A 25,900-nucleotide genomic window follows, 5' to 3' on the forward strand; every position below is an offset into this window, starting at 1 on the left:
TACTTGATCTCACAGGATTGTTATGTGAACCAAATGAGATAATGAATATAAGGCATATGGTAAAACATAAAACTCTATATAAATGCCAGCTATTATCAATGTAACACACAGGCTCTAGGCATATTCTCCCAACCCAGATTGGGTTGGGATTAGATTGGTAAATCAAAAATAAATTGCTGAGGCATATTTGGACAAGGTGAGGACAGAGGGATATCATCTGCTTTGGGAAATTCTTATTCTATGAAAAATATACTTCAAGATGGGAAGAGAAGGTATAGAAAAATATAGGTTATATCCTCAATTCCATTACAAACTTATTGCATGACTTTGGATCAATTATAATAACTGTGCTTCTAGTTTCCAGAAGGATTTGAACAGAATATCCTTTTTTGGTTGAGGGTACATGGCAGAGAAATAAATTCATCTTAGCTTTCAAGGGCAAAACCTGGTTGAGTAAGAGAGATTACAATTTTTGGAAGTTGAGTTATAAAAATCTGATTTAAATAGTAAAAATGGATATCACAATCCAGAATACCTATCTTATAGAGATATCTCAAAAATGGATTATGATGGGGGAAAGAAGAAGAAAAATTTTTTAGAAATGGAAGTTTGGTATTAAAATAACATGCCTCATTTTAGGTCAATATCCTTATTTTTCATATGGGAAAACAGGCTCACCAGATCATTTTGATATAGTATGTTCACACACATGAATATATACACATGTCCACATTCATATAAGTATATATACATAAACATTTATAGCTATACACATATACATACCCATGTAATAGATATAGTATGATAGTATATTGTGTATATAGCAATATATACCATATATACATATAATATATAATATAATGGTACATATTGAAAAATAATATAGTACATGTTATATATAATAGTACAGTTGCCTTTTCTATTACTGGCTTCACTTTCAACATATTGCTCCCAATTCACTAGCCAAGATATTCCTTTCTCCTCACTGACACTTCCAAATTCTCTCCCTAGCATTACCACTTAGTAAACTGTCCTACTTTGAGCCTCATTCAATCCATATGTATTAGTTAATCAAAATTTTTGTAGTCATTACCTAAGAAAATCCAGGATATTCACCTTCTTTCTGCAAGAAATTCAAAACTTTGCTCCCTTTGGCAACATATATACTAAAACTGGAACAATACAGAGATTAGTATACCCCTTGTGAAAAGATAATGTGAAAACTCAGGGAACGTTCCACATTTTTAGTCTTTGTAGCAAATTTCTCTAAAAAAGGTCTCATTTCATATATCTAAGATATATGAAGAACTGATTCAAATTTATAAGAATAAGAACCCTATCCTAATTGATAAATGGATAATGAATGGACAGTTTTCAGAGGAAGAAATCCAAGTTATTAATAGCCTTATGAAAAATTGTCATGTCATTAACAATTAAAGAAATGCAAATTGAAACATTTCTGAGGTGCTACTTCACATCCATCATATTGGCAAAGTTGACAAAAAAAAAAGGAGAATGAAAAACACTGGAAGGGCAATAGGAAAACAAGCATATTAATATACTCTTGGTGGTAAACTTGCTCAGGCATTCTGGAAAATAATTTGAAACTATGCTCCCAAAGCCATTAAATTGTCTAACCCAATGATATTACTACTAAGCCTATATTTTAAAGAGTTTTTTTTAAAGGAGGACCTATATGTATAAAAATATTTATAGCTGCTCCTTTTTGTAGTTTCAAAGAATTTGAAAATGAGGAAGCACTCAATTGAGAAATAGTCAAAGAAATTATATTTGTGATGGAATACTGTTGTACTATAGGAAATTATAAAGAGGATGGTGTGAGAAAAACTTGAGAAGACTTATGAATTGATGCAAAGTGAATTGAGCAGATGTAGAGGAACAATGTAAGAATAATAATGTAAAGACAAACAACACTGAAAGACTTGCGAACTGTGATTAACACAATGAAACCAACCATAGTTTCAGAAAAGTCATGATGAAATGTGTCATATGCCTTTAGATAGAGAAGGAATTGCAAATTGAATCATACTTTTTTTTTCCTGGCCATGGCTAGTTCAAATACTATATGTATTTGAAATGACTTTTGTTTTCCTTGCTTTCTCAAAGGCAGAAGTAGGAGGGAAAAAATTCAAGAGTTCAATGCCTTGTTCACAATTTTTCTCTCCTCCCCAACTTTTGCCCTCATTATAAGGTACTTCAACATATTTTGATCCTCTATCAAACACCTTAAAGTCCCAGTTCATCAATTTGCTCATTTCCCATGAATTATTCCTTTACCCCACTTAAAAAATACAAGATGGTCATGTCCTTCATCTCACCATAACATACAAATATCCCATCTCCATGTTCATGAACTCTGAAACTCCCTAATCTGATCACAATCTATGTTTTTTAAAAATTCAAAAATTGTATTTTTCCAATTAAATTTATATTTTAAATATTCATTTTAAAAAAATGTTGACTTTCAAATTATCTTCATCCTTCCTGCCTCTCCCCCTTATTAAGAAGGCAAGCAATTTGATATAGGTTATTCATGTGCAGTGATGCAAATCATAATATATTAGTCATGCTGTGAAAGAAAACAGATAAAAAACCCCCAAGAAACAAAGAAAGTTAAAAAAAAAAAGTATGCTTCATTCTGCAGTCAGATGTTCAGATCTTGTGTTACTGAAAATAACTGTCATTCACATTTGATCACTGTACAATATTATAGTCATGTGTATGTTATTCCCTCATTTTGCTCACTTCACTTTCCCTCAATTCATGTAAATCTTTCCAGGTTTTTCTGAAAGTATCCTGCTTTGTCATTTTTTATGGCACAACAGTATTCCATTGTAATCACATACCATAATTTATTCATTCACTCTCCAATTGATGGACATCCCTTTAATTTCTAATTCATCGCCCTTACCCAATATAAATACTTTTTGAACATATAGGTCCTTTTCCTTTTTTCTTTTTTTAAATTTCTTGAAGATACAGACCTAATAGTGATATTGCTGGATCAAAGAATATGCATAGTTTTACAGATAGCCCCCTTGGGCATAGTTCCAAATTGCTTTCTAAAATGATTGGATCAGTTCACAACTCCACCAACAATGTTTTAATGCCCTCCCCCTCCCCCCCCCCCCCCCCCCCCCCCCCCCCCCGTTTCCTATATCACTTCTAACATATCATTTTTTTTTTCTTTTTTGTCATAAAAGCCAACCTGATAGGTGTGAGGTAATACCTTAGAGTTCTTTTAATTTGAATTTCTTTAGTCAATAGTGATTTAGAGCATTTTTTCATGTGAATTTGATTTCTTCATCTGAAAACTACCTGTTCATATCTTTTGACCATTTATTAATTGGGAAATGACTTAGTTATTTAGTTGTTTAGTCCTGTTTGACTTTCTATGACCCCACATGGGATTTTCTTGGCAAAAATACTTAAGTTGTTTTATCATTTCCTTCTCAGTGGATTAAGGCAAACAAAGTTCCAGGATATCATAGCTAGTGAATGTCTTGAGGCTGGATGTAAACGCTGGTATTCCTGACTCTAAGCCCAGTGCTCTATTCATAGCCACTCAGCTGCCTTTAATTAACTTGTATTCTTATGAATTTACCTCAGTTTTCTATTTATTTGAGAAATGAAGCGTTTATTGAGAAACTTGCTGTAAACTTTTTTCACAGTTACGATTAATTTATCTCCTTCCATTTTGTTCTTCCTCATCTCCCCACCCCACCCACCCCCTGCCAATTATCCTTCTCTCTCCTTTCACCCTGACTCTCTTCAACAGACTCTCTGTTAAACGCTTCTCCCAATCCACCTTCACTTCTCTCAGCCCCTTCCTCTTTTTCTTATCCTTCCATGTAGAATAAGATAGGTTTCTATATCCAATTGGGTGATTATGTTATTCCTTTTTTGGACTAATTCTTATAATAGTAAGGTTCAAGAATTTTCTGCCACCCTCCCTATCCTCCTTTTCACTGCAAAAATTCTTTTGTGTCTTTTCTATGTGAGATAATTTATCCCATTCTACCTCTCCCTTGCCTTTCTCTCACCTTTCTTCTCTCTTCACTCTTTAACTTTATCTTTTTTTAACTATCATCTTATCAAAATCATTCATGAATTTTTGCATATTATTCCATCATAGTCAACTCATTTCTATGCCCTCTATGCAGACTCCTACTAACAGCTGTAATACTGATAAAGTTCTTAGATTACAAGTAATATCTTTTCATGTAGGAATGTAAGTACTATTACCTTATTAAGTCTCTTATGATTTTTCTTTCCTATTTATCTTTTTATGCTTCTCTTCAGTCTCATATTTGATTTTCTATTTAGTGCTGGTCATTTTTATCAGGAATGCTTGAAAGGCCTCAATTTTATTATATATCTATTTTTTCCCCTGAAGGATCATACTCAATCTTGCTGGGTAAATGATTTTTGATTGATCCTTTGCCCTCTGGAATATCATATTCCAAGTCCTCCAATCCTTTAATATAGAAGCTGCTAAATCTTAGGTTATTCTGATTGTGGCTCCACTATACTTGAATTGTTTCTTTCTGGCTGCTTGCAATATTTTCTCCTTCACCTGTAAGCTCTGGAATTTAACTGTAAAATTCCTGGGAATTTTCATTTGGGATCTCTTTCAGGAGTTGATTGTTGGATTCTTTAAATTTCTATTTTATCTTTGGTTCTAGAAAAATAAAATTTCTTTATAATTTATTTTTAAAAATTTTTATTAAAGCTTTTTATTTTCGCAACATATGAATGGATAATTTTTCAACATTGATCCTAGCAAAATTTTGTGTTCCAAATTTCCCCTGGATGGCAATGTTAAACATGTTAAACATGTTAAAAATATCTGTTAAATCCAATATATGTATACATATTTATACAATTATCTTGCTGAACAAGAAAAATTAGATCAAAAAGGAAAAAAATCAAAATGCAAACAAACAATAAAAAGAGTGAAAATGTTATGATTCACATTCAGTTCCCACGGTCTTCTTTCTGTGCAAGATTGTTAGAACTGGCCTGAATCATCTCATTGTTGAAAAGAGCCAAGTCTATCAGTTTTGATCATTATATAATCTTCTTGTTGCCATGTACAATGATCTCCTGGTTCTGCTCTTTTCACTTAGCATCAGTATGTGTACATCTCTCCAGGCCTCTCTGAAATCATCCTCCTAATCATTTCTTACAGAACAATAAAATTCTATAACATTCATATATCATAACTTATTCAGCCATTCTCCAACTGATGGGCATCCATTCAGCTCTAAGTTTCTTGCCACTACAAAAAGGGCTGCCACAAACATTTTTGCACATGTGGGTCACTTTCCTTCCTTTATGATCTCTTGGATCAAAGGGTATAGCCCTTTAGGCTATCAAAATGGTTGGATCAGTTCCACCAACAATGTATTAGTGTTCCCTCTAATATTCATCTTTATCTTTTCTGTCTTCTTAGCCAATTTGAGAGGTGTGTAAGTTGTCTTAATTTGCATTTCTTTGATCAATAGTGATTTAGAGCACCTTTTCATATGACTAGAAATAGTTTCAATTTCTTCATCTGAAAATTGCCTGTTTGTATCCTTTGATCATTTATCAATTGGAGAATGGTTTGAATCCTTATAAATTTGAGTCAATTCTCCATATATTTTAGAAATGAAGCCTTTAATATAAATATTTTTTCCCAGTTTATTGCTTCCCTTCTAATCTTGTCTGCATTGGATTTGTTTGTACAAAAACTTTTTAACGTAATATCATCAAAATTATCTATTTTGGGCTCAATAACGAACTCCAGTTCTTCTTTGGCCATAGATTTCTTCCTTCTCCACAGAACTGAGAGGTAAAATATCCTTTGTTTTTCCAATTTGCTTATAATATCACTCTTTATGTCTAAATCATGAACCCATTTCAACCTTATCTTGGTATAGGGTGTAAAGCTAGTTTCTGTCATACTAATTTCCATTTTCCCAGTAGTTTTTGTCAAATAGTGAGTTCTTATCCCCAAAGCTGGGGTCTTTGGGTTTGTCAAACACTAGATTACTATAGTCATTGACTTTTGTCCTGTGAACCTAATTTATTCCACTAATTGAATACTCTATTTCTTAGCTAGTACCAAATGATTTTGATAACCACTGCTTTATAATATAGTTTTAGATCTGGTACAGCTAGGTCACCTTCATTTTTATTTTTTTATTAATTCCCTTGAAATTCTTGACTTTTTGTTCTTCTAGATGAACTTTGTTATTATCTTTTCTAAATCTATAAAATAATTTCTTGGAAGTTTGATTGGTATAACACTGAATAAGTAGATTAATTTAGGGAGTATTGTCATTTTTATTGTATCTGCTCAGCCTATCCATGAGCACTTGACATTTTTCAATTAATTAGATCTGACTTTATTTGTGTAGAAAGTGTTTTTTAGTTGTGTTCATATAGTTCCTGACTTGGCCTTGGCAGGTAGATTCCCAAATATCATAATTTCGTGAAACATGATGTCTAGGCTCTTTTTTGGATCATGGCTTTCAGATATTCCAATAGTTTTTAAATTATTTATCCTGGATCTATTTTTCCAGGTCAGTTGCTTTCCCAGTAGTATATTTCATATTTTCTTCTATTTTTTTTTTCAATCTTCTAACTTTATTTTATTGTTTCTTGATATGTCCTGGAGTGATAAGCCTCCACTTGCAAGCAATCAAAAAGAAACAACTCTAATTTTTAAAGAATAATTTTATTCAGTGAGCTTTTGTATCTTTTCTAGTTGGCCAATCCTGCTTTTTAAGTTCTCTTCAATGGATTTTTGTGTCTTTTTTTTTTTTTTTTTTTGCCATTTGCATATTTTCTGTTTTTTGAAGGTTATTTTTTTCAGTTATTTTTTTTTTGGGGGGGGGGTCTCCTTTACCAAGTGTTTTGACTCTTTTTTCTTTTTTTTTTTCTTTTTTTCTTTTTAATAGCGTTTTATTTACAAGTTATATGCATGGGTAATTTTACAGGATTGAAAATTGCCAAACCTTTTGTTTCAATTTTTCCCCTCCTTTCCTTACCCCCTCCTCTAGATGGCAGGATGACCAATACATATTAAATATATTAGAGTATAAATTAAATACAAAATAAGTATACATGTCTAAACCATTATTTTGCTGTACAAAAAGAATTGGACTCTGAAATATTGTACAGTTAGTCTGTGAAGGAAATCAAAAATGCAGGCGGGCAAAAATATAGGAATTGGGAATTCGATGTAATGGTTTTTATTGACTCTTTTTTTCATAACTTTCTTATATTGTTCTCATTTCTTTCCCTAATTTTCCCTCAACTTCTCTTATTTGACTTTTTAAATCTTTTTTGACTTCTTTCAGGAATTCTTTGGGTTTTGAGATCAATTCATGTTTTTCTTTGCGGTTTTGGATATAGTAGTTTTGACTTTGTTGTTTTCTTCTGGGTTCGTGTTTTGATTTTCTCTGTCATCATAGTAACTTTCTATGATCAGATTCTTTGTTGTTATTTGCTCATTTCCCCAATCTTCTAGTTTTTTGTGTTGCTGCTTTCAGAGCTAGTTCTGTGGGTCTGTTACTTTTCTGTTCTTCTGGTGTAGTAGGATCTCAGGAGAGGTGTGGTTGTTTGTCTCTTGGCCTGTACTCTGTTCTATGATCAACCACAAGCATTCTTTTTTGCCCTGGAAGTATGACCAGGGACCCTGCTTTCCTACAGTGACATACTCTAATATACTAGTGCTCTTCCTCACCCTGGAATTTTGTCCCAACTTAATATAGGCAATAAAACAGAGTCAGTTTTAAATAAAACCCAGTGCCAGCAAAAGGCTCCTTGTCAACTCCTTCTGATCCTTTTACAATCTACGGGTTGAGAGCCCTCAAGTTGTTGCTGCTGCCACTGACATACTCCCTCTAAAATCTGCAGCTAATACCCTTGTATGCATAATTTTTGCTGTACTCAACCAGCACCCTGATGACTTCAAATTCTCCTAGGCTGCAAAATTGTTTCACCTCATCCTTTTTTAAGTCCTATTGCTCCAGAATTTGTTTTGAGTCATTATTTTGAAGTTGTTTGGAGTCCTTATCTTTACTCCACCATCTTGGCTTTGCTCCTCACAATCAGTTGTTATTCCACCTCTTGTTTCGCCTTCCAAAACTAAACCCTATTCTTAGTCTAGACTAGGACTTCCAATCCCTCAAACCTTCAGTTATCTCTCAGGCCATTACTCCTATATCAGCTACTCTTATCATTCGTTCCTCATCTTGGCCCTTTGGTAGATTAATTCAACTTCACACCCTCCTCTTCTCTAGAATACTTTCTTTCCCTATTATATTACCAATCTTGGAAAAGCCTTGGATTAGTTCTACTACCTACTGCTACTCCCCTAAATATGTTGCTAAATACAGTGGTATTTCGGTACTCATCATTATTTCCAGAAGACATGATGAGTGGCAAAAATGATTAGTACTGAATAAATTTTTCCCATAAGGAAGACCTCTCCAATCTGCTGCCTAAATCCCATCCAATTTTTCACAGAGGTTAAGTGGAGCTTCTAGCTGTGGAGAAACAAGCCAGGCCAGAACAATTCAGCCAAGTTTCTCCCTTCTTGATCCAAGAAAAATCAAGAAACTAATGATTGAATCTATTAGAAATTTATGTTACATTATCTCAACTGGCCCCTCACTGGGTCTAGGAAACTCCCTAATTAATTAGTTACCTAATTAATTACATAGGTAACTCTCACATAGTTCAGATGCCTTCTGCCATTACCTCCTCATGCAATTCCATCTGGAACGAAGAGGTGGCCCTGCTATTTGCCAAAGTTAACATGCATAAGGGATTCCATTCCATTTCATCTCCAGACGCCTGCTTCCTGTATCACCCTCCCCCCATTAAACTCAATTTTTTCTTGTCTACTGACTGCTTCTCTACTTCCCACAAAAGTGCCTCTATCTTTCCCACCCTCAAAAAAACCTTCGTTTGATCTATCCATCTTGAGTATTACCCCCTCCCTTTCTCTTGACTTTTGGGACAAACTTGAGAAGGCCAATTATAATAATCACTTCTATTTCCTTAACTCTCAATCCCTTCTTAATTTTCCATTATCTGTCTTATGACCTCAGCTTTTAGAACTGTCTTCCTTAAATTTACTAATGATTTCTTAATTATTAATTTCAGTCTTCATTCTTCTTGACTTCACCACAGCTGTTGATACTGCCTAATCATTGTCTTAATACTCTCCTCCAAATTTTTATAACACAACTCTTTTTTGGTTCTCTTCCAACTGTTCTTTCCAAGTTTCCTTTTTTCTACATCTACATCCAGGTCACAATGTGTGCTTTGTCATAGATCGTCTTTTCTCTATTTTACTTGGTGATCCCATTAACTCTCATGGATTCAATGATCAATGACTCCTATTGTCCCATTTCTAGCTGTTGTTCTATAGATATTTTAAACTCACTATTTTTAATGCTAAATTCATGTTTCTCAATCGTCTATATTTCGACCTCTAAGTTTATATATCTATATGAAAAAGTTAGGATCATAAACTAGTTCTCAAATATTATTTGCAATGTTTTCAAATGTCTTCTCCCTAAAAAGAAAGCCCACGTCAGAAAAATCTTTGCATTTGTACTTTAAATCCTTCCCGTATGCAGGGTAACGAGACTGGATTACAGGGCAGGGGAGCGTTGCCGTACAACATGGCGCCTCCCACACGCACGGAAGATGCGCCATAAGGACCGCCTGCGTAGTTGCACTTATCTCCCGAAGTCGGCCAGCGGAAGTGGTTCCAGCCAAAGCGGATGTCGGGGGAGACACGCGGAGACAGAGGTTCCAGCTGTTCCGCCACAAGTCTGTCTGAAGTCCCAGTGAGCTCCCTACCGGTAAGTGATTTAGTTCTGGATCCCGCGCTGCCAGAAGCCCGCTATGTGGGAGGAGACAGAAGATGGGAGGACTACGGGCTGCTCGCCTAGAAGGAGGCCCGGTCCGCCCTTTGAGAGGGCTGACCTCCGCTAGGGGCGGAACCGCCCCACCCTCAACTCCCTCCGCGGCTTCCTAAACCTCCCCTCTATGCGTGCCGCCCCACCCCCTTACATCAGCTCCTCTGGGAGACTTCGCCTACCTCGGACGTTCTTAGGACCTCTGCGCCCTGCCCCACTCACCGGGACGGAGGCGGGCTCCACGAACACCTGGAGTTATCCCTACCCGCCTGGCACTCTGGGAGTCCTTTTCCAGAGGTGTGTCCCCTCTATTTCCTTGCATTCCTCACTCATATATTGACCAAGAAACGTCTTCCGAATCTCTTGGTTCCCCCTTTTCTTTCTGTTCTAATCCTACCTTCCCCCGTCTTCCCTAATCCCCCTTCCCCTCCCGCTTGGGGAGAGACGCTGGGTACTCGGACATCTGGAGGCGTCTAGACCTGCCTGAGATCAGGTCTTCTCCCCCTGGGAGGATCTCGGGGAGTCTTGTTCCAGAGATGTGCCCTTCTCTATCTCACTGCACCCTCCTCCCCCCCCCCCCACATGTGCTACTTATTATTTCCATCTATTTCTTCTGAAGCTCGGGTTTTTATTTTTGCTTTTTTACCCCCCTCCCCTTCCCTCCCCTTCAATCCGGGGAGGGAAGCTGAGTGTTCAAATACCTATCCACACTTCAGATGCTCTCAAAAATCCGTGTTCCAGACCTCTCCATTCCTTTATGCCCCTCATTCACACACCATCTATATTTCCTGATTCTCCTGGATCTTAATGACTTCCTCCAGTTCTTGACCTGATTAATGAGTTCTATCTCGGCAGCATTCCAATTTGCCATACTAGCCCAGATTCGATGTTGTTGTTTATTTTAAATCTTCCTCTCTTCTTTGTCCCTGGGAAGGAGAACTGGCTACGTACCCATTTCTCCACGTTGGCATCCCGTACATATTTATGCTATGTTTTCATGGGGTGGAAAAGTGGACATTTTATCCATGATTTCTATTTATTTTTCAAATAGTTTGGAAAATGACAGAAAATTCCAATAGACTGTTAACTCCTTTATGGACTGGGACTTAGTAGATGTTTAATATATTGGGATTTGAACACAGTGAAAAGACAAAGATTTAGGATTAAGGAGTTCAAATCCCAATTCTAGTATTCCAAAGATTATGTGATCTTGGGTTCATCATTCTTTAAGTCTCATTTTCTTCAGCTGTAAAATGACAATTCCATGTCTCTTCTAGTCCTAAATCTGTGATCCTGTTGAGGAGGTTTAGGTTTTGGGGTTCCAAGAACCAAAATATGAAGCCTAGATTTAGGGTTGTCAGGGAACCAAATGATGAGATTAGGGTGTCTGGTGGTCAAGGAGTTAAATAACGTCTAGTGGCAGGTTCGGGATTCAGGGAACCAAATGGAGAAGTTAAGCTTCCCTATATCCCCTTGGGATTCAGTACATGAGTAGGGAGTTTTTGGAACCCCCTTCTGGCGGCATAGAAATTCTTTTTTTTTTTTTTTTTTAATAGCTTTTTATTTACAAGATATATGCATGGGTAATTTTTCAGCATTGACAATTGCAAAACCTTTTGTTCCAACTTTTCCCCTCTCCCCACCCCTTCTCCCAGATGGCAGGTTGACCAATACATGTTAAATGTTAAAATAAAAGTTAAATACAACATATGTATACATGTCCAAACAGTTATTTTGCTGTACAAAAAGAATCGGACTTTGAAATAATGTACGATTAGCCTGTGAAGGAAATAAAAAATGCAGATGGACAAAAATAGAGGGATTGGCAATTCTATGTAGTTGTTCATAGTCTTCTCCTAGAGTTCTTTCACTGGTGTAGCTGGTTCAGTTCATTACTGTTCTATTGGAACTGATTTGGTTCATCTCATTGTTGGAGAGAGCCACCTCCACCAGAATTGATCATCATATAGTATTGTTGTTGAAGTCTATAATGATCTTCTGGTCTGCAGAGATTCTTCATAAAGGAATTTACAAACCCTAAAAAGCTAGATTGATAAAAGAGGTTTATCATTGGCATTGGGAAGTCAGCCTTTGCTAACAGCTGAAATCCTTAGTGGCAAAATCTGACAGAGAAGTAAAGTTTAGAGAAATCTCGACAGAGAGGCATAGAGAAATCCTGACAGAGAGGCATAAAATCTAGTTAGGGAAGTAGGTGAAGGAGATAAAGAGAGGATAGCGCTGAAAGAGAATATTATCCCATTGGGCAGAGGTTTCCTTGGCATAGCGTGGCATGGTATGTTAGGACCTCTGCAAAGAGAGGGTTTTACATTGTCTCTATTATAAGCTTTGGCTACAAGCTGGGGGTTGCTCTTGATGGGGCTGGGTCCAGCTTGAGCTGAATTTGAATAGAATTGAATGAGTCTCTTTAGTTCAATAGGAAGCTCAATCAGTAATGAGAGTTATCAATGGGGGTGGTATCCACCTCTCAGGATCTTTTACAAAGGCCAGGATTCAAGGAGAATCTGTCCTTCAAGGAATTTTAGAGAGTTTTGTAATCCCTTCTTCACAGTGACTAAATTTTCCCAATTTTTTCAGTTAACAAGCATTTATTTTCTGTCTCCCATCCATCCTTATTATAAAGAAAAAAAGGAGAAAAAACCCAACCATTTAAAAAAATAATCAGAGTCAAGCAAAACAAATTCCCACATTGTCCAATTTGGGATGTTTCCCACACATTTCCTTCTTAGGCTTGAACATATAACCTCAAGAGGTGGATAGTCATCCTATGATTTTTCACCAATATTTTGTGACTCTGTTTTCCTCATTCTTTATCATTGCATGCAGGTGTTTATATAAATTTTTTGAAAAAAATATTTATCGATGTCCCCTTCTGATGTTACTGCCCTTTCCCAGAGCCCTTTCGTCTTCCCCACCTCCCTTTGAAAATTTCTTTAGAACAAAGATGTTAGTGATCTTAATCAATAGATACTGATTTTAAAATACCAACCAAATTCGAGGCACAGGGTAAAATAAATATATGCAAATAATAAAAACAAAGTCTGAAAACAACTTCTGCTTGAAATGAGCAGGAGGGGGAAAATGTCAATCTAGCAAAAATTTATTGAATGCCCTCTATCTTAACAGGCATAGTGCTAGAGATAAAGACAAAAATGAAACATTTTTCTTCGAGGAATTTACCATTTAGCCACGAGAAACAACATGTGCATATATAGATCTAGAAAGACCTGCTGAGGTTGTTGTTCTAGTTGAGCCTTAAAGGTAACCAGAGATTCTTAGAGGCAGAAATGAGGAAGGAATGTATTCCAACCTGTTTAAAGGCATAAGAGATGGAAAGATGAAACATCTTGTGTGAAAAATATTAAGAAGGCTAGTGTGGTTGGATTGTAGGTTGTATAAAGAGGATGTGTAAGGGTGATAGGTAGTAAAACGAGAAGGGTAGTTTTGGGCCAGATTATGAAGGACTTTAAGGGGTAAACAGTGGAATTGATACTAAATCCTGTGGGTTATATAGAGCCACAAGGAGTTTGTTGAATTCAGAACTGTATTTTAAGAAAATCAATAACAAAAATTGTGAGGGAAATAGATGAGAGGAGAGACTTAAGATGGAGAGGCAAACTGAGAGGCTGTTACTTTCCAGTGAGAGAGGTGGTAAATGAGCAGCTAGGCTGAGAAATGACCACAAGAATAGTATAAAATACGTTTGTGAACACCTTGCTGAAATCTAGGTGTACTCTATTTGTCACTTCCCTTATTCTAGTAATCCTGTCAGAAAAGGAAATGAAGTGAGTTGGAAGAAGGGACCCTGAAACTTAAAAAAATCCTTGAAGAAGAAAATCTCCTTCAACTCTTCCTCAGTGAGGGACCCTGCCAGGGAAAGCAAACAAGACAGTTTCATTCTGTTATCTAGCAAAAGGAATTCCAATCCTATTGAACTGAAGAAACTCAATGAATTCTATTCAAATTCCAAAAGCTGAAATCCATCCAGTAGATGAACCAACTTGGGACTCCACCCATGAGCCCTCTTTAGCTTGTAGGCAAAGCTTCTATTATAAAAGAGCCAATCTTAAATCCTATCTTTGCAGAGGTTCCAAATATACCATGCTATGCCATGCAAGGCTATGCCATGCTATGCCAAGGAGCCTCTGCCCACTTGATAATACTCTTTTCCAGTGTTATCTTCTCTTTATCCTTAACTGTTTCCCTAACCAGACTTTATGCCTCTCTGTCAGGATTTCTAACCTTCCCAATTCCTGTAATAAATCTCTGTTATCAATCTAAGTTTTTGGGTTGTAATGCCAGAGAAACTGAGCAAGATAGAGATTAGAGAACAATTTAATATTTTATTTAAATGGGAGAGATTTACTGGGACCAAATAGATCCATGGTTTGGTCCCAGAGCTGAATGAGACTATCGTCTGAAAGAATCCAGCAGTAAATGTCAGATACAAGATTCTTTTATAGGGTAACAAAAACAATGACATAATGGAGGGAGGCACCTAGGATGACATAATGGGAAGTAATGGAGAGGCTCCTGATATTCTAATGATGTCTAAGATGGATAAAGACCTTTATACCATCAAACATTAAGAGAGAATCATTATAGCCTAAGGGTCTAGGGCTCTTCAAACTACGGCCCGAGGGCCAGATGCAGCAGCTGAGGACATTTATCCCCCTCACCCAGGGCTATGAAGTTTCTTTATTTAAAGGCCCACAAAACAAAGTTTTTGTTTTTACTATAGTCTGGCCCTCCAACAGTCCGAGGGACAGTGAATTGGCCCCTTATTTAAAAAGTTTGAGGACCCCTGCTAGGCTAGAATATCTATTTCTCTTCTCTGATGGATATAATATTTTTTAAAGCTGTAGTATCTCTGATTCAAAGTGACTTTGTTGATGATGAAAGAGAAGATAGAGAAATTCTCTCCTCTTGTGAGAGGCTTTTTCCACAAGCAGGTACCAGTTTTCAAAGCTTCCAATGAATGTCTTCAAATCTTGAATGAAATTTCTTTTTTTGTAAACTTTTTATTTTCAAAACAAACACATATGGTTTTTGCAAAACTTGCAAAATCCTGTGTTCCAAATTTTTTTCTCCTTCCCTTCTACCAACCTCCTCCTTTAGATGGCAAGTAATTCAATATATGTACATTTCCAGGCCTGGGGCCTTACTTTCATTCTGACTTTGGCTCAGCAATTATGTTCTCCACTTCTTTTAGTGGTTTTAGTATTATTATTATTGTTGTTATTATTAGTGTTTTTTGGCATGTGAATCTAGTTACTTGAGCTCTTTGAAGTCAGATCTAGATTTTCTAGCATTTAGTACAGTGCCTAACACAGGATAGGTACTTAATAAATACTGGTTGATTTATATTATTCAGATCATCTCTCTTATTTTGAGTTTCATCCTTCAGGCATTCATAATTCAAATTTATCCCAGATTGTAGCCCTCCTGACATTTTCCTAATAAATCCATGCTACTTTTTTGTATTCTTCATCCATTCACTATCTGCTTATCTTTCTATCTTCTATATGGGTTTTTTAAATTTAAGTTGATTAATGAGTTCCTTGCTCCTTAAATTTTACTGTTGGCTTTTATTTTTATGCAATCAACATTTGCCATTATACTTTCCATTGAATCTTCCCTCATAACAAAGAATAATTAAACAAACCAGTTGCTGCAGCAAACATAAGATATGCAACATTTCTGTATATGTAGTTAGTTATTCCCATATTTACTGAAAGATGGGAAATGTGTTTATTATTTAGTCTTCTAGATATTTGGTTTGGCCTTTATAGTTATTCACTGTTTTCCTTTATGTGTTGTTGTTAATGTTATATGATGTTCTTAAAGTTTTGCTCATTTCTCTTTTCATTAATCTGTACCAGTTTTCCCTTTTGAGAATTGCTCATGGTTTTTTTCTCTTATGGTTTAGCATATTCATTCACATATTACACTTTGTTCAACCATATCCTAGTTGAAGGGCCCTTACTTCATTTCCATATAATCATTTGTTTTATGGTATTAGAATTTTGTTTTCAAGAGTTTTCCATTACTCTTGGTTCTTAGTTACATAAAAGTGTGGCCCAGCCTTATTTTTAATCTCTAGTTTGGCTTGTTCACTTCAACCTGGTTTCTTTTCTTTTTTTTTTTTAATTTTTATTTAATAATTACTTTATATTAACAGAATCCATGCCAGGGTAATTTTTTTTTTTTTTACAACATTATCCTTTGCACTCGTTTCTGTTCCAATTTTTTTCCCCTCCCTCCCTCCACCCTCTCCCCTAGATGGCAAGCAGTCCTTTATATGTTGGATATGTTGCAGTATATCCTAGATACAATATATGTTTGCAGAACCGAACAGTTCCCTTGTTGCATAGGGAGAATTGGATTCAGAAGGTATAAATAACCCGGGAAGAAAAACAAAAATGCAGATAGTTCACATTCGTTTCACAGTGTTCTTTCTTTGGGTGTAGCTGCTTTTGTCCGTCATTTATCAATTGAAACTCAGTTAGGTCTCTTTGTCAAAGAAATCCACTTCCATCAAAATATGTCCTCATACGATATCATTGTCGAAGTGTATAATGATCTCCTGGTTCTGCTCATTTCACTTAGCATCAGTTCATGTAAATCTCGCCAGTCCTCTCTGTATTCATCCTGCTGGTCATTTCTTACAGAACAATAATATTCCATAACATTCATATACCACAATTTACCCAGCCATTCTCCAATTGATGGGCATCCATTCATTTTCCAGTTTCTAGCCACTACAAATAGGGCTGCTACAAACATTTTGGCACATACAGGTCCCTTTCCCTTCTTTAGTATTTCTTTGGGATATAAGCCCAATAGAAACACTGCTGGATCAAAGGGTATGCACAATTTGATAATTTTTTGGGCATAATTCCAGGTTGCTCTCCAGAATGGTTGGATTCACTTCAACCTAGTTTCATGCTGAAAGATCTGAATTTGTTAAAGTGGGCTACCAATCATACTGTGCTAGAGGTAACTGTTGAGAAGTCAAGGGGAAGGAAAGCCTTACTCTTACTGCCTTTGTTATTTTGAGCCCTAACTGGTATGCTTACGATTTATTAAAAAAAAAAAAAAAATTAGTCACCATAATGCTGTTAACACATAACATTTCCTAAACAATAATAATCATAACATTTACTAATAGAAGGCAAGTGCAGAATGATTATAGCCATTTGTGCATAAACCTGGATTACTTTTCCACCCTTTCTATGGAGTGAACGTACATGATATCATATTGTTAGTTATTGGCAATTCTGTTTTTTTTCTTAAATTATAGCTTTTTATTTTCAAGATATATATACATGGATAATTTTCAACATTCACCCCTACAAAACCCTGTGTTCTAATTTTTTCCCTCTTTTTCTTGCCTTCCCCCCAGTTGGCAAGTGATCCAATATATGTTAAACATGTGCATTTCCTCTATACAAATTTCCACAAATATCCACAAGAAAAATCAGATCCAAAAGGAAAAAAAAATGAGAAAGAAAACAGAATGCAAGCAAACAACAATAGAAAAAGTGAAAATACTATGTTGTAGTCCACATTCATTTCCCACTGTCCTCTCTCTGGGTATAGATGGCTCTCTTCATCACAAGACCATTGGAATTGGTCTGAATCACCCATTGTTGAAAAGAGCTGTGTCCTTTTTGATTTTCTTTTCAGGTTATTTTTACCTTATTTCTAAGTCTGATTTTTCTTGTGCAGCAAAATAACTGTATGGATATGTATACATATATTGTATTTAACATATACTTTAACATGTCTATCTGCCATCTAGGGAAGGGACTGGAAGGAAGGAGGGGAAAAGTTGGAACAGAAGGTTTTGCAAGGATCAATGCTGAAAAATTACCCATGCATATATCTTGTAAATAAAAAGCTATAATAAAATATTAAATTATGAGTCATGACCCAATATGGGGGTTGCAAAATATTTATATATTAATCAACTCTGAAAAATATTGAAGATTTTCTGTGTCCTGTAGCATCAAACATTCTGCCAAGATTTAAATTTTTCATGTAATAAATAAATGCTAAAAATGAATAAATAAATAAGCACATCTATCTCAGTTTGCAAATGTTCTTTATCTTTAATAAATGGTAAAATTATGTGTATACCAAAAACTGTGTTAAAGTAAATTTCTCTATGATTTATTATCAGTAAAGAAAAAAAAAAAGAGCCATGTCCATTAGAATTGATCATCAAATAATCTTGCTATTGCCATGAAAATGATTTTCTGGTTCTGCTCATTTCACTTAACATCAATTCGTGTAAGTCTCTCCAGGCCTCTATGAAATCATCCTGCTGGTCATTTTTTTATAGTACAATAATATTTCATAATAATCATAGACCATAACTTGTTCAGCCATTCTCCCATTGATGGGCATCCATCAGTTTCCAGTTTCTTGCTACTACAAAAAGGGGTGCCACAAACATTTTTGCACATGTGGGTCCCTTTCCCTCCTTTGTGATCTCTTTGGGATACAAGCCCAGTAGAAACATTGCTGGATCAAAGGGTATGCATAGTTTTATAGCCTTTGGGCATAGTTCCAAATTGTTCTCCAGAATGGTTGAAGCAGTTCACAACTCCACCAACAATGTATTAATGTAATTATTAGTCCCAGTTTTCTCACATTTCCTTTAACATTTGTCATTATCTTTTCTTTGACAGTATCTTCTTAGAATTTTTTTATTCTCTTGAATATATCTATGCCAGAGATCATGGGAGCTTAGTCTTACTTTTGTGATGTCAAATTAATAATTTTTGACCTTTTTATCTCTATGAAGGATTCACCAGATTTCCCTTTCTGATCCTCTACCACCTCATATTAAAATAGTCATATTCAAATTTACTTTTTTATAGGAAGGATTTTATAGGAAAAATAATTTAATTTCAAAGACAACAGATAGGTTCCTTCCTATGTTTTCCCTTGTTCCAGCCCATTATATCTTCCCATCTGACCCCAAATGATCCCATTTAATTAGGGATACAAACTTTCATTCACATAGTCTGAGATAGTAATAAATGGTTGATTAATCAGAAATAGAACTAGAATGGGGGCATAGGACTAAGACTAACTAGAAGCTAGGGTGCTAGAAGCACATATACCTTTGCTAGGTAGAAATTACTAAGCTTAGCATTTAGCAAGAGTAATTAGGTAAAATAGGATTAAAGCTTCTTTGTTGAGATTGTCCCTTCTTCTGTGGCCTGCTTTCCAGTTATTTCATTGTTTGTCTTTTCTTTTGCTACAAGGTGATTCTTCCTCACATCTCCCACTCCTAGTAGTGATCCGATTGACTCCTAGCAGTGATCTGCCAATCAATGTTGTTGTGGATGGTTTAAAATTTATGTGGAACTTTATAGTTATCAAATATTTTCATATACATCATGTCATTTAATTTTTATGGATAAGTAGTGACAACACTGGGTTTGGAGTCAGGTGATGTGTTAAAATCTTCGCCCTTCTAGTTATCACTATGTGAATTGAGGCAAGTCACTTAACTTCATTGAGACTAAGTTTTTTCATCTACAAAATGAGATTGAACTAGGTGATCTCCAAAGCATCTTCCATCTTTGAAACTTATGATATAATAACATTTCTTGTTTTAATGTCAGTGGGTAATTGAAATGAGTGAATGGTGAGCAGGGGGAGGAGAGCATACCACTCATGTTAGGATATGAAAGGGAAAAGAAGACCACCAACTTTAACTACTTCACAGTATTGTCTAATACTGACCCTAGTTATCTTCAACTTTGTGTGGAAATGTAAAGGAAATATTTTGCTGTAAATGTTCACGCCCAGCTTAGTAGGAATAATTCCTTTAAATAGGTATCATTTTTGTTCTTTGTTTTTTACATTTGTTTTGCAGTTTGGGGTAGTAACCAAATATTCTCTTGAGTGACAGGAAAAAGGAAGATGCTCAAACACAATATAGTTGCTACAACAGTGGCTACCCTTTTGGGCACAGCAGTGGGAGGCCTGATCATATGGAAAGTTTTCCAACGCTGGAGGGGCAAAATCAGCTGCACCAGAGAGCATCAGGAAGAAATTGACAGCCAAGAATTGGCCCCAATGAGAACAGAGCCACTGTTGTCACTCTTGGTTATTCCTAATGTCTCACGAGTGGAAAGGATGCTTGGAGAGAAGGTGGTGATTGTGTCTGAGACAGAGGAATGGGAAGAAGTTGAGTCCTTACTTAGGAGGGAATTGGAACAATGTCCAGTCCTTGGAATTGACTGTGAGTGGGTAAGTGATAAAGCAATTCCCTTCCCTCCAAAAAAAAAAAAAAAAAAAGCTCCCCAAACCCTTCAACCCCCACCCCAATCTCCTTTCTAAATAATCTTTTTGGAGAGTAGATGAATAAAATTAAAGAGAAACTAATATTGGTCTTAAACGAAAATGGGTTTTTAGTAGAGTGGATCACTACTAGTCATTTACATAGATACTGTAATTTATATAGTAGGAAATCAAGTTATTGAAAAAAGTCAGCTATCCATAATATGACCAAGCTTATGAAGTAAGCAAAAAGCAAAAATAGATTTAATTCATTAAATATTTATGTGCCCACTATGTTCAAATAACTGTATTTCTTGTTGAGCCATTTGGGCTTATTCAGAGATTATTTACTGTTACTTTAAAAACCTAACACATACTTTTGTTTTTGTAAAGCCATAAGTAATAATCTTGGCATCTGAAGTAAATCCAATTCAACTGCTAGTGGTGAGCAGAGAAGGGGTATTTCATTTATTATCACGCTTATATGATTGAGGTATACTTGAGAAAGAGGTAATAAGAATTGAGAAAATTGAAGAACTAGGAGGCTTAGGTATTTCACTAGGCATAGTTTGAAATGGAAAAAACAGTTAACAAATTAGGGCAGCTAGGTGGTATAGTATATAGAGTTTTGGCCCTGGAGTCAGAAAGACTGATCAAATCTGGCCTGAGAGATTTACTATTTTTGTCCCCCCTGGGCAAGTCACTTTAACCTTGTTTGCCTCATTTTCATAATTTGTAAAATGAAGTAGAGAAGGAAATAACAAACCATTTCATATCTTTGCCAAGAAAACCTAAAATGGGGTTACTGAAAGTCAGACATGGTTGAAGGGACTGAATAACAACAAAAAAAACTTACTGGGGAAAAGGGAAAGTGATTTGAAGATCTGTAGAATTGGATAGGATAGAGAACTTCAAGGAGATGAAGTGACTGTTAGTGATGGTAGCAGAAGAAGTGACAGTGAAGTACAGTAAGAGCACCAACTCTTCCTGGCATGTTAGGAGGCATGAAGAGTGTATGAAGGTAATGTCTTCAGGAAAAAGCTAGGTTTTCTGATTCTTGAGAAAATGGAAAGAATAGAAAAAAGAGGGCTCTAGTATCATTGATTTTGGAAGGTCATCTAATCTACTCCCCTCATTTTAGAGTGAGATTAAATTACTTCTCTGAGGTCATATAGGTCACATGGCAGAATCAAGTTTGAATTCAGACTCTCATTCTAGATGCTTTGAAGCAGAGGAGGGTTCTCAGAAGGTACAATGGAAAGGAAAAGCAAAGGAGGATGAGCATTGGGGAGGGTTAGGACTCAGTTTACTGTTTGGTAATGGTGCAGGGGATTAACTCTAGGATGCTAGAAGCAGGTTACCCTGTTTGCCTCCTTAGCATGACTCCAGACAATGGCAAGACTCCCAGGCAAATGATTGATGGGGTTGGGACAACCACATTCAGCCCTGCTGGAGAAGAATCTGTATCTATGGACTGGAACCTCAGATTAAAAATTGCGGTAAAATGGGATAGATATTCCTATTTCACCTAACAGATGACAAAGAGAAGACATCTTACTAGACAAAGGAAGACTTTCAGAGAGCAAGGAAAGGATATGGCATTGATTGAGCTAAGATCTGTGGGTCAGAAAGAAGGTAGAACACCAGAAAGCCATACCAAAAACCTGAATCTTTAGTATCCTGAGCTACTTAAATTTTTAGGATTGTTGTAGCTTCTAAGGAAAGAAATTACCTTAGTCCATCTGGCTGAGATCCTAACAGATGTTTCTCCTACCACATCACAGGATCCTGAAGGTGTGGCAGCTTAGGGAGAAGATCCTTTGTTGGCTATTGTTGATTGCACAACCCTGCTATCTGGGACAGCCCCAGTGGGCCTAGGCTAGTTCTGGTTCTTGGTTTTCCCAACAGACAATGGATTAGAAACAGCAAGTAGAAGGAATGGAGATTGTGTTAGGGGCAATTGTGTTTGAAGCAACTTCATTGGAAGCACTAAACAACTGATATCTTGACAGTCTGACAGTGAAGAAGACAAGAAAAAAAAAAAAACTATGAAAAACAGAGGCAAGAACTCAAAACAGCAGGGCAATCAAGAAGGGTTTGTTATGGGAACAGACAGCCTTCAATTTCAGTAGCTGTTGAGGGCAGCACAGGACAAGATGGATGATATAATCAAGAAAATAGCAGCTGACAGTCATATTAGTGTTCTACAAGGTACATTCTGTTAAATGTAATCTATTTTAGAGACGGGATTATGTAATCTATTTTATAAAGATTCTCATATAAAATTGACAATTTAAAAAAAAAATGCTGCTTCAAGGGATATTAAGAAAATCAACTTGAGAAAAAATGTGTTCCATAATTAGGGGTAAATGAGGTAAAGATCGAAAGGAATTTTTGGTTTTAAAATAATACAGATAAGTTACTATTGTGTATATTTCTCAGTAATTATCACTGATGAAAGGAAGCCTGATTAATGCAGAATGACACATAATTTTTAAAAAGTAACTTCTATTTGGTTTTAGAATGTATTTGAACTTCTTTTAGAATACAGGATAACCCCAAAGTCTTAAATATAGTTTTGAGTTTTAGTAAGTGTAAGTAAGATTTTTGATATATCATGCTTTAAGAATTAATTTCATGTTGAGCAGTAAAGTCTTATTGGAAAACTTCCTTTTGAAACATATTGGAAAGCCTTCCTTCTGTTCTATACCATTTTGAATCCTTTTTCAACTTATATTCTTTATTCAACTACCTTATGTCCAAGAGGATATAGGGTCATCTAAGGCAACTCAGCTTAAGGCTAATAGTTTTTTCTTTCTTTTATACTTGCTAGAGTATAAGAATAGTAATCAGATATTTGAGTATTAAAGGGCTTTTTTTTCCCCTGAAGCAGTTGGGGTTAAGTGACCTGCCCAAAGTCACACAGCTAGGTTGTGTTATGTCTGAGGTTAAATTTGAACTCAGGTCCTCCTGATCTCAGGACTGTTGCTCCACCTAGCTGCCCCTAGGGCTTTATTGATGAAGATACTGTAGAAAAATCTAAATGGTCCTTTTTGTCAACAAAGCAAATACTGCAGTATGCATATACTGCCAATCAATCAGTAAATAATTATTAAACTCCTATTTTGTGCCAGGCACTGTGCTAAGCTCTGAGGATACAGAAAAAAGGCAAAAAACAGTCCCTTACCTTAAGGAGTTTATAATGTAATGGAGGAGATACGATGCAAGAAATTAAGCTAAATACATAATAAATAGGAAATAATTAACAGAAGGGAAGCACTAGCATTAAGGAAGTTTGGGGAAGGTTTCCATTAGAAAGTGGGATTTTAGCTGGAACATAAGTGGAACCGGGAGCTCAGTAGTTAGAACAGAGAAGGGAGAGTATTTCTAGGTATGGGGCACAGTCAGAGAGAATATGTCCCAAGCTGTTAGATGGATATTTCATTCAGGAAACAGACAGGAACAGATAATGTCATTGCCGAAAGATTAAGGTACAAGGAGCTTGGAGAAGTAGGAAGAGACTAGATTATAAAAAATTTTATGGACTTTAAAATTTTAAATTTATTTAGTATTTAATTTTTCCCTAATTATGGGTTAAAAAAAAACCCAATTTTTTAACATTTGTTTTTAAAACTTTGAGTTTCAAATTCTTTCTCTTACTCCCTCTCACCACCTTTCATTGAGACGTCAAGCAGTTCCATATAGGTTATACATGTATAGTTATGTAAAACATTTCCATATTAGTTATATTGTGAAAGAAACCATAGACCAAAAAAAAAAAAAAAACTCTCAAGAAAAATAAAAGTTTAAAAAAGTATTCTTTAGTTTGTATTAAGGCACTATCAGTTCTTCCTCTGGGGATGGATAGTATTTTTTATCATAAATTCTTCATATTAGACTTAGGTCATTGTATTGCTGAGAATAGCCGAGTTGTTCATTCTCATAATATTACTGTTATTTTGTACACAGTACATTTCACTTTTCATCAGCTCTTGATTTCTTCTAAGTCTTTTAAGGTTTTTCTCAGAGGATCCTGCTCATCATACTTTTTTTTTTTAATGACAATTTTTTTTAAATTATAGTTTTTTATTTACAAGATATATGCATGGGTAATTTTTCAGTATTGATATTGCAAAACCTTTTGTTCTAACTTTTCCCTTCTTTTCCCCCTACCCCCCACTTCCCCGAGATGGCAGATTGACCAATACATGTTAAATATTTTAAAGTATAAGTTAAATACAATATATGTATACATGTCCAAACAGTTATTTTACTGTACAAAAAGAATCAGACTTTGAAATAGTGTACAATTAGCCTGTGAAGGAACTAAAAAATGCAGGTGGACAAAAATATAGGGATTTGCGATTCTATGTAGTGGTTCATAGTCATCTTCCAGAGTTCTTTCACTGGGTGTCTGCTCATCATTCTTATAGCACAATAATATTCTATCATACTTACATATCACAGTTTGTCAGCCCTCTATTTCTAGTTCTTTGCTACCAGAAAAGAGCAGTTACAAATATTTTTGTACTTATATATCCTTTTCCTTTTTGTTTTTTAATTTCTTTTTTGGGATATGATATAATAGTGGTATTGCTAGGTCAAAGGGTAGGAATGATTTTATAGCCCTTTGGGCATTGTTCCAAATTACTTCATAGAATGGTTGTGAATCACAGCTCCATCAGCAATGCATTGATGTTTCACTTTTCCCACAATCCCTCCACCATTTTTCATTTTCCTTTTTTTGTCCTATTAATCTAATAAGTATGAGATAGTGTCTGAGAATTGTTTTAATTTGTGTTTCTTCAATCAGTAGTGAATTAGAACATATATGGCTATAGATAGCTTTGATTACTTCATCTGAAAACTATTCATATCTTTTGATTATTTATCAATTGAGGAATGGCTCTTATTTTTATAAATTTGAACTCTTTTTTATATGTTTGAGAAATGAGACCTTAAATCACAGAAATTTGTTTCAATTTTTTTCATCATTTCTACAGCTGATTTTCCTATTTCCTTTTCTGTTTATTCTTTTGTCTCTTTTCTTTCATCTTGTCCTTCCTCAAAAGTGTTTTGTTTTTAACTACTGTTGTCCCAATCTGCCCACTCCCTCCGATTCTGTTTTCCTGTAGAATAAGATAGATTTCTGTACCCAATTGAGTATATATGTTATTCCCTCTTTGAGCCAGTTCTGATGAGAATAAGATTCACTCCCCTTTAGCTCCCCCTTCTTCCCCTCCATGTAAAAAAAACTTTTTCTTGCTTCTTTTATGTAAGATAATTTATTCCATTTTACATTTCCCTTTCTCCCATTATATTCCTTGTTCACCCATTCATTTTAATTTTTAGAATATCATCCCTTCATATTCAGCTCATACCTGTGCCTTCTGGCTGTATATACTCCTCTAAACTGTCCTAATGAGAAAGTTCTTTTAAATTACAAGTATTATCTTCTCATGTATGAGTATAAACAGTTTAATAAGACCCTTCTGATTTCTCTGTTTCCTTTTAAAGTTTGAGTCATATTAAAAGTTAAATTTTCTATTCAGTCTTTTCATCAAGAATGCTTGAAAGGTGAATTTCATTGAATTTCCTCTGAAGAAATATACTCAATTTTACTATTTAGATAA

At 35.5% G+C, this 25,900-nt stretch overlaps 1 protein-coding gene and 1 non-coding gene across 3 annotated transcripts in view; both read left to right on the top strand.

Annotated features, from left to right (window-relative positions):
- Positions 1 to 1,142: 1,142 nt before the first annotated feature.
- Positions 1,143 to 1,246, top strand: LOC127552618 (U6 spliceosomal RNA). The gene has a single exon (XR_007951479.1). It is a non-coding gene; the product is annotated as a U6 spliceosomal RNA (small nuclear RNA).
- An 8,399-nt stretch (positions 1,247 to 9,645) lies between these two features.
- EXD2 (exonuclease 3'-5' domain containing 2) overlaps positions 9,646 to 25,900 on the top strand; it is a 48,508-nt gene continuing 32,253 nt past the window's right edge. Inside the window, exons 1-2 of one of the 2 annotated variants that reach the window (XM_051977897.1) lie at positions 9,796 to 9,890; positions 19,897 to 20,237. In XM_051977897.1, coding sequence (XP_051833857.1) covers positions 19,908 to 20,237 — 330 coding nt within the window. In that variant the 5' untranslated portion in view covers positions 9,796 to 9,890; positions 19,897 to 19,907. Of the gene's footprint in view, positions 9,891 to 19,896; positions 20,238 to 25,900 lie in introns of both variants that reach the window. The other variant, XM_051977898.1, reaches the window with a different exon arrangement.

This window comes from Antechinus flavipes, chromosome 2 (genome assembly GCF_016432865.1).
Source record: "Antechinus flavipes isolate AdamAnt ecotype Samford, QLD, Australia chromosome 2, AdamAnt_v2, whole genome shotgun sequence".
NCBI classification, from domain to species: Eukaryota; Metazoa; Chordata; class Mammalia; order Dasyuromorphia; family Dasyuridae; genus Antechinus; species Antechinus flavipes.